At 40.2% G+C, this 19,466-nt stretch overlaps 1 protein-coding gene across 1 annotated transcript; it reads left to right on the top strand.

Annotated features, from left to right (window-relative positions):
* Nucleotides 1-1,035: 1,035 nt before the first annotated feature.
* LOC106564893 (E3 SUMO-protein ligase CBX4) lies at nt 1,036-7,005 on the top strand. Its single transcript, XM_014131382.2, has 5 exons — nt 1,036-1,347; nt 1,532-1,575; nt 2,501-2,566; nt 4,370-4,436; nt 5,169-7,005. Exons 1-5 carry the CDS (start codon nt 1,279-1,281, stop codon nt 6,561-6,563), a joined length of 1,641 nt encoding a protein of 546 aa, XP_013986857.1. The 5' UTR covers nt 1,036-1,278; the 3' UTR covers nt 6,564-7,005.
* Nucleotides 7,006-19,466: the final 12,461 nt, after the last annotated feature.

The following is a 19,466-nucleotide window of genomic DNA, read 5'->3' as shown; positions in this document are numbered from 1 at the left end:
AAATAAACGCGTTGGAAGAAATGCCAACGGGGTTTAAGACCAACTGATGTGACCTAGATATCTCTGACTCAACCACGGGCCTTTGATGTGCAGAGAAAATTCACTAGATTTCCCGGACCACGACTCTGGCGCTCGGAAATGGCTTTACACATGATCATATGACAGATAATATGGATGGAAAGGGTAGATATTTATGGAAGATGCCTACCAGCACGACGCATCTTTGCTCATCCATTGGGTATGTTAGCCAAGTCACTAAGGCGAATAGGGAAAGCTCACGTTTATGGATTACCTTTCAAAGATCCCCGTGTGAAGTCTTTGGGAAACGATCATAAATAATATGGTAAACCCATATTACAGTTATCACAATCATATGAGGGTGATGATGGTTATTATTAGTAGAATGTGTACATTAGATTGGGGAGTGATTGATACGATCTTCTATACCTTAATTAGCTGCACATAATGTTTCAGTGTGCATAATGTTTGTTTTCTATCGGGGTTAAATGCTCAAGGTACCGTTTATTGATCTGTATCATTCAGTTGTGGGCTACATAGGGCCTACATACCCGTAATTAACTGTTACATATATTTATTTTGGAGTGGGACCCCAAAGTTGCATTTCAGTAGGCCTATTGATGATGAGTCACTCACACAGTGACGTTCTCTTCATTTATCCATCGGTCTCAGCCTATAAGGAAACCAGGGCTGTGTCCTTTAGAAATGTCTAGCATACACTTGTGAAAACGTTCATGAATACATTAACAAATAGGCCACATTAATTCAAATAGATCGAAGGAAATGGGCATGGAGCATAGGCAATGGCAGCCTTGATTCCTTTTTTCATGATTTGCATGACATGCGTAAAAGGCAATAATTGCGTTAAAGGCAAATATTCCGTTACAGTTCCCAATTTGACATATCATAACACATTATTCTACTTTTCATAGCACCCTCTTGCAGTTCCATTTCACCCTACACATCCATGGGCTAACAGCATGAATCTGCCCCAGCCCCCAAAAGCGCCTCCTCCTCCTGACGTCACATCAATGGCTCTTTGCATTAACTGTTTTCTGCAACCCCTTCTCGTGTGCAAAGCAAAACGTATCGCACTGCCGCTGCCAACGAATTCCGACTAGAGTGAGAGGGAAAGAGAGGGAAGATCGGAGTGAAGGGAAATCTCCCGTATCAATTTGAACGACGGAAAAACAGCACAAAAGCGGGCAGGGTGACATTTTCTACAGCCATTGGAAGAGAAACCTTCCCCTTGCATCGAAAATGGAGCTACCCGCCGCGGGAGAGCACGTCTTTGCGGTGGAGAGCATCGAGAAGAAGCGGAATCGAAAGGTTTGAAAACACTTCAAATATATGATTGCTCAATATCCACAAACAGGGTTATTTGGTATCGCTATGCAATATATTGCGTAATTGATGGTAGTAAATTATGTTGTTGTGTTTTTGCAGATAGACTATAATGTCAAAGAACCGCTTATAATCAAATTAACCAATATGTTCTCTCATCTCCGTATAGGGGAGGATGGAATACCTAGTCAAGTGGCGAGGATGGTCTCCAAAGTAAGTTAGCTTTGAAAATACTATAGCCTACTTTAGTACTACCTTAGTAATGCAAATTAATATTTCAAGTTTTCAAGTGTGTGTGTGTGTGTGTGTGTGTGTGTGGCGCGTGCGTCTTTGCGCGCGTTGAAGTGAATGTTTGATTCGATCGATGGCGCTTAGGATGCCATCACTAATTTATGTGTTAAGCGAAAATTAAGGTAACGTGGGGTAACTAACCCCCCTCAAAAACATTTCTAGTAATTAACTCTTAAAAGCTCAAATCTAGGTATCTTATTTAAATTAAATGCATCTAATAATGAAACAAAATGGCATTGCACATCTCACTATTAATATCCTCACTATGAAGAGGTTTTGATGATTAACCTCTTTGATAATTAAGTTATTTGTAGATGATTTGGACTTGCAATATGATTGCCCTAATGGTATATCTATAAAAAAGTTTATTGATCTAACATAATTCGAATATATATATGGGGGGGCAGTTACCCCGGGGGCTTGTTACCCCACGTTACCCTAATCACCCTCACGATTCCTATAGAGTTACTGTTTTGCTTGTGTTGACTTTGTGAAGTATACTTCCTAGCAATTATTAACACATTATAATGACCTATTTCCAGAGTATAGGCTACACTTTGCTCTTACTTTATTACACATTTACCAATAATATGCATAATGTTTATGTTTTGATATAGGCCTATGTGGTCAAGACTGACTGCTAACTGTTAACAGCTAACCTGGTTACAGAAGTTGCCTAGCTACTTTACAACGGATTCTGTCAGCAACCAAGCAGATGACGGACACATTTGATATATGGTTGTAGTTTCGTTGATAGAAGGCGACCTCTGTTGATATTAATGTATCTCTCTCTCTCTCTCTCTCTCTCTCTCTCTCTCTCTCTCTGTCCTACTTTCTGTCTTAATAGATATAACACGTGGGAACCAGAAGAAAACATTCTCGACCCGCGACTGCTTGACGCTTTCCAGAACAGGTGAGTTTGACAGACTCGATTTGACGTGCCGACCTTGTGTAGTCAATGGGGGTGGGGGCGCTGCTCGGTGCGTGTGCGTTTGTCTGTGCGTGTGCGCGCATAGCGCACCACTTCTATCCCGCGGTGTACGTAAAATGTGCCCTAATTGAATTACATTTTCCTATGGCAATGTCAAAACTTTTCAAACCCCTAAAAAGGACATGATGCAATCACAAGGTATATTTTATTTTATTTTTTATTTTTTTATCTCAGTAGCAGTAGGACCTACACAGTGACCACACAAATCGGATTGAAAACATTTTGGAAAGATTGCGTATGACTGTTACAATTTCGTGGTCGACCATATTGGACAATGAATTGTCCCTATGTGATATTCTTAGGCCTATAATAATAGATTGATTGATTTTAGTTTGCCCATACCACAATAGGCTATCATCTTTCACAGGCTGTATGCTTATGCAGACACCAGGGCCAAATATTCCTTGACTGCATGCTTTGTCTTGTCCCCCATCCCCACTTCATCTCACCATGTATTGGATGAGGAAGGCACTGAGAACAACATTAGATAGACAAAAAGCGCCCTAGCCTTCTAATAATATACGATATCCCTGTAACAGCCGTAGAAGCATCCGATTGAAAACGCCGTTGTGCTTTTTCAAGATGCCTTGTTTGCTGGACAGGCATTACTGTTAACCGGTAATTGCTAAACCTCCCGTGGGGATTTTCTGGACGTGAACACGCAACTACAACTGCACTATGGCGCAACAACCATGCAGTGACTCGGCCTGTCGTCGGGTTTGCTGTCATTCCCTCCCGCCGTGTGCGCACACCAGCTTTTAAAAGAGACAGGTCACTCAGTAGGGGAAATGTTGACGGAGGGCGGTGTCTGTTTTCGCCATTATCTCTGTCTCTGAACGGGGGAGTTTTTATTGTAGCTAATTACGTGTCTCTCCAGGAGGCCTCACCGGGCAGAGTACCAGGCTATGAAAATATACTGAGTCGCCACGGTAATTAGATGTGCGCAAGGAGGAGGGGTTTGACATCAGTACTCATTGGGTATTGAATTACTGCTCTTGAGAAAGCATGGAAAACAGTGGGCTATAGGGAAAGTATCCTGTCCACCAGTTACATAGTCTATAGATGTGTAGTTCATTCAGGCCCTGAATCTATTCCATCCTTATATGGACTGAATGTTGAACTAGAAAACTATTAATTCCATGTGGAAATAATTTTTTGGAGTAATGCAGATTTAGTCAGGCCTAAACCATACATTATTTGACATGAGAAGGACTTTGACATGCAGCAACGCTTGGTAAACAAGTAATAAGGATATATGCCTGTAGACGCTACACTACATTAAGTATGATATTTGTAATTCGTGTCTCCTGGGTTCAGTTAGAAGATCTAGTGGTAAACATGGGGATATGACTGAGGGGTATTCCACTGATGTTTCATGTCACCAATTAGGATTCAATTGTGCATGAGATTTTCCCATAAATTACTGCATTGCATTACTGTATTTCATTATTGTTAGTACGTCATCATTTCATTAGCAATGAAACTACTTTATTGTGTGTAGTCCCTGTTTGTTGTTAAAGTACTGTATTCTGACCTAAATACAGTTTAAATTACGGGGGGCAAATCCCACACATCAGGCCCCTCCCAATAAGATTTGAAATATCAATGAAATATTCCCCCCCCCCCCCGCGCTGCCTAACTCTGTTACATTATGTTGTTAACTACTAAATAATGTATTGTTGTGGATGGTTTGAGTGACATGGTGGTGTTTTCTGTCTTTCACAGGGAGAGATACGAGCAGCTTATGGGATATCGCAAAAGAGGGCCAAAGCCAAAGCACCTGATCGGCCAGGTGAGTCTTCACATATTTTGGAGGGGACAATGAACTCCTTTATTAGTATACATATGATCAAATAAATGTTACTATTAATGTTACTATAAGAGATGTTGAGTGCATTTTTGCCATCCAGCACTAAGACCAACACATTCTTTAATTGAGATGGGCTTTATAAGAATTCTAAGTCCTTTATAAGACTACAGAATAGGTGTTAAAATCAGAATTACTGTCATATAGATTAGGGGCACATGCTGTTGATAGGTTGGGGATAGACTGGGTTGATTAGGTCTCCAAAATGTCTTCAATCTTAAAGCTGTGACTGAAAAGTACATCTAGACATCAATCACAAATCGAAAGAGCAAAAGGAACCCCCTCTAGGTAGTGTTTGTTCCTCTCAGGGCAGTGTTGGTGGTAACACATAGGAGGAAGTCAGTGATGGGGCACAAAGCAGTCTATGGCATTCCTCAGAGCTGAGGTCAGAGCGGCTAGAGGAGCCACTCTGAAATGTAACTCTGATGGCCAGGAGGGTGGGAGGGCTGACAAAATATGTATGAAAGGCCCTCACAGAACTAAACACAAGTTTATAACTAAACACAAGTTTAGGGCTCAGGAATCACTCAAAGGTCATCTAGAGGGCACCATTTGATGATGGCATTTTTCTAACCTTCATTACAGAGAGAAAGTCAGTCAGATAGTCATGTCAACAAGTCCGCTCTATCAGTTAACTAACAGCTGTGTTTTTCTCAGGTCCCGTCCTTTGCCCGGAGATCCAGCGTCCTCTCAGGCCTTCAGGAGACCACCCTGGACGAGGACAACCGGCAGAAAGTGGACCCCATCCAGACACTGCGCTCGCAGACCCAGCAGTACCAGCTGAACAGCAAGAAGCACCACCAGTACCAGCCCCTGCTGGCCAAGGAGAGGGAGGCCGAGCAGCAGGCAAACGGAAAGAAGAAGCTCTACTACCAGCTCAACAGCAAGAAACATCACCACTACCAGCCTGACCCCAAGATGTATGACAGCACCCAGTGCATGAAGCCCAGAGAGGCCACCAAAGCTCCAGAACTGCCCACCAACCACAGCTGGAACCTGCCTCCTGCGCTGCAGCAGAAGTGGGTCCGGGACAAGGACTCTGGCTGCCTGAGCAAAGTCAAAGATATCACCATGGAGCTAAAGAAGCTTCCGGCTCACCTCAATGACCACAGTGGCGAATCGGAGCAGAGCAAGGCCACGGCCAAAGAGGACGCACCGCTGTTGAAGGCCAACGATGTCAGTGACAGCAAGCTGAAGATTGTCAAGAACAAAAACAAGAATGGACGCATCGTCATTGTCATGAGCAAGTACATGGAGAACGGCATGCAGGCGGCAAGGATTAAAAACGGAGATGTGGAAACCCTTGACGAACCGCAGCCGGACAATGATGCTGCAGAAAATCAACTTGAAAAGATGAGGCTCGTCCAGAAACTGGGTCTCACCAACGGATTCGCGAAAGACTGCAACAAAGACGTTAAGTTACACGTCCTCAACTCAGGATCTAACGGATCTAACGTATTTAAGTGTCCTGCTGAGAAGGTCGACTCACCGAAAATGGAGCTTAGTGCGACAGAGCAGCCCCTGAGGCTGACCACCAAACCTAACCTTGCCCCTTGGCCCTTTGAGATGGGGGTTCAAAGAAGGACTCAGCCAGGAAACGGCTCTTCTCCAGCCCTCAAACGTCACCTTTCAGAGGCAGACAAGGGCGAGGACCGGGGTGGCTGTAAACGGTTTCTAAACTCCCGGAGTATCAGTGCACCCTGCACTGTGTCCTCACCACCTCAGAGCAACTCCATGGACCAAAATGGCCACCATAGCCACAATGGCCACCAGGACTATGACTTCCTGGAGTCTAACCAGGACGAGCCCATGGACCTCAGCTGTGTGAGGTCCAGAGGGGAGGCTCCAGTTCCCACAGAGACACAGGTGGCCCCTTCTGCTGAGGAGGAGAAGACTGCAGAACAGACAAAACCGCCATTGGCTATCACAACAGAATATACTGTGGAGGAGGAGCCTTTTCCTTCATTCAAGCCTTTCCTTGGGAATATAGTCATCACGGATATTACAACAAACTGTCTCACGGTGACGTTTAAGGAATACGTTACAGTGTAACGAAGCTGAAAAAGACGATCTGAGGACGAGGGATTAATAGCAAATGTGTGAATATGTACAAATGTGTGTTGGAACATATTGGTATTTTCAGATGTTTGAATGTAAATAAGAGCCCTTACAGTTTGCATTTAGTGGGGTTGAGATTCATTTTGTTTCGGGTTCCTAACCCTTCTATAATTTGTATGTACGTAGCTTTGGCTATCATTCTCTAAATGAGCCCCAGAGTTTTTGTCATACTTGATGATGTAAGCTTCTAATTGAGTTACAAACTACTTTAGTACATGCTATTTGACAAATGGTATCAGGGCTCAGTGAAAAAGCACTTACTCTTTATAAAGGCTTTATATTCGTTTTGCTTTACAGTCTTTGTTTAATTAAGGTCTATATATTGAGAAAGAAAAAGTCTATATATTGATTATTGGTAAATGACCCTCTTTCAGTTTATTTGCCTGCGTGTGGTGTTTGTGCACGCAAGTGAATACGTATGTGTGTCTGTGCGTACATGTGTAGTGAGGTTGCAAAATGATGGGCCGTGTGTGCGCATGTGCAGTACCAGTCAAAAGTTTGGACACAACTACTCATTCAAGGGTTTTTCTTTATTTTCACTATTTTCTACATTGTAGAGTAATAGTGAAGACATCAACACTATGAAATAGCACATATGGAATCATGTAGTAACCAAAAAAAGTGTTTTAGATTTTAGATTATTCAAAGTAGCCACCCATTGCCTTGATGACAGCTTTGCACACTCATGGCATTCTCTCAACCAGCTTTATGAGGAATGATTTTCCAACAGTCTTGAAGGAGTTCCCACATATGCTGAGCTTTTCTTCGACTCTGGGGTCCAACTCATCCTAACCCATCTCAATTGGGTTGAGGTCTGGTGATTGTGAAGGCCAGGTCATCTGATGCAGCACTCTCCTTCTTGGTCAAATAGCCCTTACACAGCCTGGAGGTGTGTTTTTGGGTCATTGTCCTGTTCAAAAACAAATGATAGTCCCATTAAGCGCAAACCAGATGGGATGGCGTATCGCTGCAGAATGCTATGGTAACCATACTGGTTAAGTGTGCCTTGAATTCTAAATAAATCACTGACAGTGTCACCAGCAAAGCACCCCCACACCATCACACCTCCTCCTCCATGCTTCACAGTGGGAACCACACATGAGGAGATCATCCGTTCACCTACTCTGCGTCTCACAAAGACATGGCGGTAGGAACTAAACATCTCAAATTTGGACTCATCAGACCAAAGGACAGATTTCCACCGGTCTAATGTCCATTGCTCGTGTTTCTTTGCCCAAGCAAGTCTCTTCTTGTTATTGGTGTCCTTTAGTAGTGGTTTCTTTGCAAAAATTCGACCATGAAGGCCTGATTCACACAGTCTGCTCTGAACAGTTGATGTTGAGATGTGTCTGTTACTTGAACTCTGTGAAGCATTTATTTGGGCTGCAATTTCTGAAGCTGGTAACTCTAATGAACCTATCCTCTACAGCAGAGGTAACTCTGGGTCTTCCTTTCCTGTGACGGTCCTCATGAGAGCTAGTTTCATCATAGTGCTTGATGGTTTTTGCGACTGCACTTGAAGAAACTTTCGAAGTTTCTGCACTGACTGAGCTCCATGTCTTAAAGTAATGATGGACTGTCATTGCTCTCATTTCTCTTTCTCGCTTATTTGAGCTATTCTTGCCATAATATGGACTTGGTCTTTTACCAAATAGGGCTATCTTCTGTTAACCAACCCTACCTTGTCACAACACAATTGATTGGCTCAAATGCATTAAGAAGGAAAGAAGTTCCACAAATTAACTTTTAACAAGGCACACCTGTTAATTGAAATGCATTCCAGGTGGCTACGTCATGAAGCTGGTTGAGAGAATGCCAAGAGTGTGCAAAGCTGTCATCCATGCAAATGGTGGCTACTTTGAAGAATCTCAAATATAAAATATATTTTGATTTGTTTAACACTTTTTTGGTTACTACATGATTCCATATGTGTTATTTCATAGTTTTGATGACTTCACTACTATTCTACAATGTAGAAAATAGCTAAAATAAAGAAAAACCCTGGAATAAGTAGGTATGTCCAAACTTTTGGCTGGTACTGTATGTGTGTGTGTGTTTGCAAGATGGACATATTCAAACAAGGAAGATAGAAGTCCGTTGCTTGGACAGATCATGCAATGTGAGACGGCAGGGAGAGCCAAACAAACAGGGCCTCCCGGGTCAAACTGCACAAGTCAATGAAGGACCTTAGAGTTAACATGTACTTTGCACTGTTGTAGGCTGGCTGAGGGGGGTGAATGGCTGCTGTGAAGGGGATGGCCTTAGCCTCTTATCTGAGGGTAACGTTTAGGAAGATAGATTTTACTGGTTTCAATTATTATAAATATGTGAAATACACACTAATATCATTCATTCCCTGTAGTGCTGTAACAATGTGGCATTTTAGATATCAATTCAAGTCCCATTGGCCTAGTTCTTTCTTCAAGACCCATAACATGGATATTATTAATTTAAAAATAATGCTATGTTTATAATTGATCCTATTTATTGTAGCTATTCACCATTAATGAGAAACATGAAGGGAAGTTGGAAATTATCTATATAGTATTAACTTTAGAAGGTCTTGCACATCAACTAACAATCACATTCAAATTTTGTTGAAGTAATGATGAATTCAGCTACATGTCATATTCAGAATGTAAACTATGGGTGATTAAATCAACATTACAGTTAACACAGGTAGTCTTTAATGTTCAGTGCATTTAAGGAAATGTTAGGCTACTCTTTTATTCACACAGTTTTCTTCATTCTCCGTTATGACTAGAAGTACAGAATTAATTGTGAACGATGTTCTCATAGCCTACACTCTAATGCTCATGAGTTTGATAGGCCTATGGCCTTTTGTGGGCTTATAACACTGATAACTTGAGCCTATAACAGTTTTATAACACTTTTAATGTTTCAATTGCATCCAGTGTTTTCATTTCAAGGGCATGGTATATGGTACCCTAGGCTAGTCTGTAGCCTATTCTGGTATCATCAAAAAACATGAATTAATGGGACCTTCTCAATGTTCTGTTTGAAACGCCTTTCAGCACTGGGTTCCCCAAATATGCATTGTAACTGCTTTAAGAGGGACTTTGTTGTTTATGTGAGCAGACTAAACTGAAAAGGCTTCTTCTGATGTGTTTTGCAAGAATAAAATTGTAAGAAAGTTATGGGCCGAATCTTTTCTTTATTGGCTAAGTGACTATGCATGATCAGATGTTAGGGTGATACAGATCTACATTGTTTCGAGGGTGTCTTCGGGTGAGCAAAAGACGATGAACTGCGGTCTTGCAACACAATCTTGTAGAAACCGCATGACTTGCTTCTTGCACTGGAGGTTAAAATAGATGCAGTACTAACCTCGCTTCCTGGCCTGCTGCAGGGCTGGCCCTAGCCTTTTGGGAACCCTAAGCAAAATATTGTTGCCCCCCCCCCCCCCACCTTGCAGGCAAAACATTTTAGTGGCCTATTGCCATGTCTTATTCCAATGTAATATGATGAGTGAGAGTGACTAAACAGTGGTTTAAAGTACTTAAGTAAAAATACTTGAAAGTACTACTTATGTCGTTTTTGGGGGTATCTGTACTTTACTTGACTATTTATATTTTTGACAACTTTTACTTTTACTTCATACATTCATAAAGAAAATGATATACATTTTACTTCATACATTTTCCAGAATACCCAAAAGTACTTGTTACATTTTGAATGCATAGCAGGACAGGAAAATCGTCAAATTCATACACTTATCAAGAGAACATCCCTGCTACTACCTCTGATCTGATGTTTGGAGCGTGGCCCTGGCTATCCGTAAAATAAAATAAACAAGAAAATGATGCCGTCTGGTTTGCTTAATATAATTAATATGAATTATTCATACTTTTACTTTTGACACTTAAGTATATTTTAGCAATTACATTTACTTTTGATACTTAAGTATGTTTCAAACTAAATACTTTTAGACTTTTACTCAAGTAATATTTTACTGAGTGACTTTTACTTTTACTTCAATCATTTTCTATTAAGGTATCTTTACTTTTACTCAAGTATGACAATTGGGTACTTTTTCCACCACTGTGAATAACTATATTAATGGGGGCCCCCTGGAGGTCAGGTCCCCTGGGCACGTGCCCTGCATGCCTGATCAGTAATTCGACCATGGTTACTACAAGTTTAGATACATGGCTAGACTAATTCACCAAACAAACAAAAAATTGGGGAGGTATGGGGGGTGTCGCTTATGCCTAAAGCCGCCCCTGCCTGCTGAATTGAGATTCTTTCTTGATGCACAAAGGTTAGCAGCAGGCTAGAGAACTCTGTAGACATATGTGTTGGTCACACTCATTATACAATAGTGTTTTAAGTTGTGTCAAAGGTGTTGGGGCAAATGCATATAGGCCTAAGGACAATCACAGTAACCTAATTTCATGCTCTTTTACAATAAGCTCTCCTAGTTTCAGATGACATCTCATCCATGGTCAGTTTAAAATATATACACTGCCGTTCAAAAGTTTGGGGTCAATTAGCAATGTCCTTGTCTTTGAAAGAAAAACACATTTTTGGTCCATTAGAATGACATCAAATTGATCAGAACTACAGTGTAGACATTAAACCTCTTAAGGATTGGTCCCTTTTTTTCAATTTTCGCCTAAAATGACATAACCAAATCTAACTGCCTGAAGCTCAGGCCCTGAAGCAAGGATATGCATATTATTCGTACCATTTGAAAGGCAACACTTTGAAGTTTATGGAAATGTGAAAGAAATGTAGTCGAATATAACACATTAGATCTGGTTAAAGATAATACAAAAAAAAATGTTTGTATTTTTTTTGTGCCATCATCTTTGAAATGCAAGAGAAAGGCCATAATGTATTATTCCAGCCCAGCTGCAATTTAGATTTTGGCCACTAGATGGTATCAGTGTATGTGCAAAGTTTTAGACTGATCCAATGAACCATTGCATTTCTGTTCAATTTTGTATCAAGACTGCCCAAATGTGCCTAATTTGTTTATTAATAACTTTTCATGTTCAAAATTGTGCACTCTCCTCAAACAATGGCATGGTATTCTTTCACTGTAATAACTACTGTAAATTGGACAGAGCAGTTAGATTGACAAGTATTTAAGCTTGATGCCAATATCAGATGTCCTGGGAAAAATTCTTGTTACTTACAACCTTATGCTAATCGCATTAGCCTACGTTAGCTCAACCGTCCCGTGGAAGGGACACCAATCCCGAAGATGTTTTTAATGTTGTAAATGACTATTGTATGCATGATTGCGTGATGTTTTTATTGGGCAGTCTGAGATATGGCTTTTTCTTTGCAAATCTGCCCAGAAGGCCAGCATCCTGGAGTCGCCTCTTCACTGTTGACATTGAGACTAATGTTTTGCGGGTACTATTTAAGGAAGCTGCCAGTTGAAGACTTGTGAGGTGTCTGTTTCTCAAACTAGACACTCTAATGTACTTGTCCTCTTGCTCAGTTGTGCAACGGGGCCTCCCACCCATCTTTCTATTCCGGTTAGAGTCAGTTCTGGGAAGGGAGTAGTACACAGCGTGGTACAAGATCTTCAGTTTCTTGGCAATTTCTCACATGGAATAGCCTTCATTTCTCAGAACAAGAATAGACTGACGAGTTTCACAAGAAAGTCTTTGTTTCTAACCATTTTGAGCTTATAATCGAACCCACAAATGCTGATACTCAACTAGTCTAAAGAAGGCCAGTTTTATTGCTTCTTTAATCAGGACAACAGAAATTGCAAAAGGGTTTTCTAATGATCAATTAGCCTTTTAAAATGATAAACTTGGATTAGCTAACACAACGTGCCATTGGAAGACTGGAGTGATGGTTGCTGATAATGGGCTTCTGTAGGCCTATGTAGATATTCCATAACAAATCAGCTATTTCCAGCTACAATAGTCATTTACAACATTAACAATGTCTACACTGTATTTCTGATCAATTTGATGTTATATTAATGGACAAAAAAAGTGCTTTTTCTTTTTTTTAAAAGGACGTTTCTAAGTGACCTCAAACTTTTGAACGGTAGTGTATATACAGTAAATGTTGAAGGACAGCATCTTATCTTATTCCTTGTTCCAAGCTGACTAAACTCAACTCTACGGTGAAGGTTGTTTCTGATGAACTCCACCAACTCCACCTATTCACCCAAGGTCAATACTTCAACATTTTTTTAACTATGAAACGCTTACCTTGTACCTATGTTTGTCGTCTGTAGTTGCATGCCTTTCTTTGTTTGCTGAAATCAATACTTTTTAATAAAACATTAATCAAATACAACCACTGACTGTTTCCTTGTTGGGATTCAATTGGCACATGCACATTTGTGCTGAGTTCCCATCTTAGAGCAACAGCAATGAGCAAAAAGTCTGCAGTTGTATATGATTAATGTTCATTGAAAAAGTATGGATTTCAGCAAACAAAAAAAGGCATGCAACTACAGATGACAAACATAGGTACAAGGGAAGCGTTTTATAAACTTGCAAAAGTGTTGTATTGACCTTGGGCAAATGGAAGTAGTAGAGCTGAATTCCACGAAGCCTGGTCTCTACTCAACTCTGTTGCTGGAGTTAATCAGAGACTTCCTTCACCGTGGAGTTGAGTTTAGTCAGCTACCTTCTTCCAGGGTACAACCCCATAATCCATGGTTGTTTCTAGCCTTACTGAGTTTCTAGCCTAGGCCTATGAAATCCACCTTGGATGCATATAGTTTCATTCACAACGTGTATGAAGCTGTCCAACAAAACGGTTTGTCTATATGCAACTGAAGAAAGAAAGCCTATTTATCAACACACCTAAGGCCAATGAGGCCTTTGTCGCTTATGTAGGCTAATTTGCAAGCATATTCATTAGATTTGTTGCAATCAAGTGGCTCCACGGGCTTGTAGCCTGCTTGCAGAAGTTGGCACAAGAATCCAAAAAACATCATTCAATGGATGGCATTATTTAAGTATTAAAATTGCTATATAATTATAGGCTGCAGGCCGATTTCCATCGAGATGATTTACCATGGTGCGTCATTGAACCATTTCTAATGAAGGAAGAAATGTATACTCCTATAATTCCTCATAAATTAATTTAACCTTGGAAACTATACAGATACAATTCAATCTATAGGCTACGCTCAAATAGCTTATACCTTGTAAGTGGGGGTGACGCAATGTTTAGCTGATCAGATGTAGACCTAAGAAGGCTATATGACCCTGAAAAATCCCAATTGTCATAAATCAGTCATTGCCCACAATAACAGGAATTAATAGGGCGAAACAATAATACAGTCGCAAATATCTCGGTCTTCAACTAACCAACTTGATCTGCCTCCTCATGCCAACTCTTCTCCCCTGCCAATCCATTCTCATAAATGATTTTGAAACCTTTTGATGTTACATGGACAATGTGGTAACACATTGTAAAAAGCAGGGTATCTAGTTACAAAGTGACCTGCAAAACCGGGTTTTATGGCATGTTTTGTAAGTCTAATCATTTTTCCGAATTGCAGAGATTGCTGCAATTACTTCGCATGCACCTTTGACATTAATTTCTCCCGAAAAGGAAAACGTGGGTCTCTGCCCTTAGGTCTATTCAAAAAAAAGTTTGATTAAAGTCCGGTGTACTTTTTGGTCCAATTTGTTTGAAGTAAAGCATGTCCTCTCTCTAACCTGCACACACACACACACACACACACACACACACATACACACACGCACACATTTGCTAAATTGCAGATTGACAGGAAATCTATTTATTATAGAAGCATTTTCCATACTGGATTGGAGTGATATTTGTTCGTTATTTTACAATGGCACTGAAAGTTTTCTAATTCATATTCCATCGGCTGTTGCTGTGTATTTCCTGGTTGTTTGTTCATGCATGATTCAAATGTTATTTTTTTTTACTATAAAGGCAATGTTTCTGTGTACCCTACTTATTTGTCAGTGTTGGCAAACAAATGTTGACATTTTGGCTTATATTGTAGCCTATATAGGCTATGCCCTGCATTTGCCACAATGCTAAGCTAATTTATGTGGGAAAATATGACAAAGGAGGTCATCCTGTGGCCGATTTATCATCTGTCTTCCCCTATTTGTCATGCAGTTTTTTTTAATATAGTAGATTTACAAACGCAACTAGGGACAGTGTAAAGAGTGTGAAGAATTCAAGTTAAATGATCATCAACATGGCGGACTGACTGTAAATAGAGTCGTCGCAGATGCACAGTCGAGAGCAAAAGTTGCCCTTAGCCCCTACGCCTCATTGCGAAACTTCAGGGATCATGTGTCGCAAAAACCCATCGGCTTGATAAACCACAACCGCAGTGCAGAAGCCTTTATTCTCGACCATTTTATTTCATTCCATTGCCGCGGAGCCCCCGAATAAAAAACTGCTTTCGACACCTTAACGCGTGGAGAACGAGAGAGAAAATGGCTGTCTCTTTTAGTCTATCCATCTTATTTTTTTATCGAGGTTTTAAAATGGGCGCATGTGACAACACCGAAACGGATGTCAATTACATAAACGAGATAGCTTAATGTTATGAGGTTAATATCTGTAGCCTAACTGTCTGGAAACCATAAAGTAAAAAATGTTACCAGCTTGCCAACGGAACAAACCCAACCCATTTTGTCAAGCGTTGGCTATGTGGCAAAATAACAAAACTATGAACGTTTGCTTTATCAAACTACATTATTAGATAAATGATGTTCTTGTTGCCTCCAGCCATAGAGATATTTTATAATAGTGTTCTAATTCTACACCCCTATCCGCGAGAGCGGTGATCACTTTGGCAGTCTATTTCAGTCATCTCAAAATGTTCACAACTTTGTTGTTTTTTGCAACCAATGTTACTTAATTTAGGCCTATACATTCCATTATCTGTAAATTGTTCCTATGGGAATTATATTGTTCTAAATTATATTTGGAAAGGGTTGACATTATGAATATGCTAGTCTATGGTGACGCGCTGGGTCTTGTGGATTTAATTTGTTTGTAAATCAAATGAAACTCAGTGACATTTTGTACCATTGTTTCTTTTCACAGATACCCTGTATGGCCTTGTAATTTATACAATTAAGCTCTATCGAAACAAACAGAAGTTGTCTATGCCTCTTTCTCTCCCTCTGCGCACACATTCCACATCCCTCCTCCTTATCAGCAAAAAGTGTAACCTTGAACTTTTGTGTGGACGGCAATGTGATCTCGGTTATAGGCCTAATGAAAATAGCTTGAAGGTCTTGGTTATAGATGTGACGTCCTTTAATGACCCACTGGACGAAAATAAAGGTGACATTTGAATTATGTCCGATGCAAAATGTGACAGCTGTTGGCCAAGCTTTTAGACAACTAGCCCCAAGAAGTTGTGTTGTTATGCAAATCTCACAAAAATAGTTAATAAGCGCAGAGGACTTGAAATGCATGATACCTGTGTGTGATGGTCTGTGTGTGTGTGGAGAGAGAGAGAGAGAGAGAGAGAGAGAGAGAGAGAGAGAGAGAGAGAGAGAGACAGAGAGTGCGTGTGTGCGTGTGCGCGCTTGTGGCAAGTATGTGTTCGCGTGTCTGCATAGGAGACGAGAAATTAAGATTCGTTCTTCCCCTTGTGCATGATGTCCTTGCCTTTGCATGATGTTCGTTTTTTTAGCTTTGCTGAGCGCTGGGTAATGGCGGTTGCCCAGATACGAGCGAACCAATAATCTTCTAACAGGTCGACCATGCACCCATATATGGCTGCAACCACTGCTGCACTGCACTGCAGTCGCGCGGAGACCAACGCTTACCCCATAAAAGGAGTCCCGCAGCCCGTTTTCCTCCGGTAAAGCGATGCACAAAATTCATTACTGGCATCATGTTTGCCTGTGGAAAAATACAAGCGACAAAATTAAAACCTAATGTTAATGTATATGACGAATAATAACATGAAGGACGGTTCAATAGCCTATCTAGCCTATTTTCTGCATGTCTTTGTCCTGTACTGCTTCTATCCCAACAGGGATTTTGAGAGCATTTACATGAGGAAATTGCTTGTAATTCACTAGATGTTGATGTGTTTGCATGGATGCCGTCATGGGCCTAATTGATATCATAACAAACAATGCAATAACATGCATTGACTGGCAAAGAGGGGGTCCTTTGTTTCAAACATATCCATTGCAGCTTATCCATTGCAGCCTGTCCGCGCAATATTGCCATTAGCCTATTGTCATTTCCAATGGATCAAGATTGACCTATAGGCGTCTAATTAACCAATGAGGAGTCTGTTTCGTGGTTTAGGCATGCGGCCAGCATTTGAGATTTGCTTTGTGTTACAGGCTGCATGGACCTGCCTGTCTCTAAGCTTTAGGGTGGTCCGCTATAAATTTAAATCGACATGCATGCTACACTGAATCAACCATTAGTATATCTCAGTTAGGTTCTTCAATTATACGTTAGGCCTACCTTTTCTCTCCCTTCCTGTCGAGCAATTGGAAAAGGGTATTTAAGTATTGTTTACTAGTCAAGATCAGTGATTTGGAGTAGATTATGGCTGGGTCTATCAGGGAAACAATGTTATAATAGTCCGATATGAGTTTTCTCCTAAACTAGTTGCTCAAGAGGGCCAAATGATCCCAGAGCATAGATCAAGCCTATAGTCTAGAAGTATAAGATGAAGGCTTTCGTGATCTTTGCAAGCTTTGACAATGTAAACATATTGCAATGAGACAATGCCAATACCAAAGTTGTAGAAAACGCTGTCGCTCCTCACATGTGCAAATAAACTTTGACCCTAATAAAGGCCGACATCTGAGATATATTTGAATCAATATACTTTTTGTCAAATAGTTGTGCGTCCATCTCAACTCATGTGTTGGCCTTAACAGCAAAATTATCCGATTGATTAGCCTATCTGATATAGCTTTATTTATATGAATAGGCATAGATCAACCTAATTAGGACATCATCATTCATGTAAGCCTATATTCTTAAATGGAAGGATGTTTGTGTTAAATGAATGCCTTTTAATTTAGTTCATAATGTAGGCCTTTAAACGTTTTGGAAAATCAATCAGAACTTTTGGAGTTTGTTTTCTTTAAGGGAACTTGGCGATGAGGTCTGAATTAATATGAAGTTTCAAGAGGATATGGTTATCTTATTGTTAGTCCTCAATTAAATATATTTGCGAGTGATTTGTAGATGTGTGATCAGCCAAATAGCTGTCAGATTAAGAAGATCGGTTTGTCGGTCAATTGCAAACAAGGTCCAACCGAAATGTGACTTCTGCTTTTAACCCAAACCCTTCATATAGGCCTTCAGGTTTTGTGGAGAGGTGCAGGGGACTGCCACACTGGGCGCCCGGGGAGCTGTTGTTGTGGGGGGTTAAGTACCTTGCTCAAGGACACAACAGCAGGTAATGGAATCTAGGATTTGATAGATCTACCAGCAACCCTCCGGTTGCAAGATCACTTCCCGCCAGACCCGGGATTCTAACTGGCAACCCTCCAGTTGCTTGCTCGCCTCTAACCGCTAGGCTACCTGCCGCCAATCAATTGGTGTTGTGAGTTTAACCTTCAGTTGAATGCATTGCAAATTCATGTATAGACAACTTAATGCTCTGAAAAAAAAAATCGAATGGAAAGTTTGACAATAGTCCAATACGCGGGACATTATTGAAATGGACCTTTTCTGATCCGACAAGTCTTTGTGTGCTGTTCATTTGAATCTGTGCTATAATGCCATATACATTTTATTTTAGAGAAATAATATTGACATAGTAATGATAATACAGATAATAATAATGATATGACAATTATTAGTAGTATTAATAATTAAATAAATAAACAATTACAATAAATATGTAGGCCTATCCAATTAACAATAATGATAAATACAAGGATATTAGTATTATTAATTTATCTATTTTGGTCTGACAAACCTCTTTCTTTTACGAATGGCCTATATATTCCACATACCCCTTCAGTTGTTGCTGTAACGTGGATAAACGCATTAGGCTTAGCTGACTGATTTATGGTGCATGTGTAAACAACAGGATGGCGTGATTTATTACACGTGTCTAATTATTTGAGCAGATCGTAATGAAAGTAAGCTAATTATTTAAAGCACCTATCTCAAGTCAGCGACCACATTTTCCGAGACTGAATGATTAGAGACCATAAAGGGCAATATTTTACGGTTAGTTTTAAGTGACAGATTCGTGGAAATTATACACCTAAATATATCCCTTGTTGAGTGTTGAAAATATGAAAATATGCTGATTAATTGAGGTCCATGCATAGGCCTACAAGCTCTATTCTGAACTTGTATTTTTCTATATGAAGCCTAGCCCTACTCAATTAATTAGACTACATAGGCCTACTTCCATACCCTAACTTAAACAATAGGCCAATTTCTGTTTTGGTCAACTTTTTTGTAGGCAATAATTACATTATTTTTTCGATTAGTCTAAAGTTTATGTTCAAGTTAATTCATTTGATTAGAGGTCCTACCTAACAATTTGATGGCAATCGCCTACTTAAACACTTTAAAGGCTATAAATGAGGTAAATACGTATGACTAGGCTAACGGGGGCAATGTGTTCTCTGATCCCCAGATTCGTTGAATGAAGTCAAACCTGTATGGAAACTGTAGCTTAGGTTAAAACGAATAGACTACTGAATGGAGACTATAATTGCAACCATTTATTTCAAGAGAAATAAATACAAAGCTAAAACACCCATTTTTAATTAAATTGTTTATTTATTTCACCTTTATTTAACCAGGTAAGCTAGTTGAGAACAAGTTCTCATTTACAACTGCGACCTGGCAAAGATAAAGCAAAGCAGTGCGACTCAAACAACA

Source organism: Salmo salar, chromosome ssa12, assembly GCF_905237065.1.
Source record: "Salmo salar chromosome ssa12, Ssal_v3.1, whole genome shotgun sequence".
Lineage (NCBI taxonomy): Eukaryota > Metazoa > Chordata > Actinopteri > Salmoniformes > Salmonidae > Salmo > Salmo salar.
This window is presented reverse-complemented; position numbering and strand designations above follow the sequence as displayed.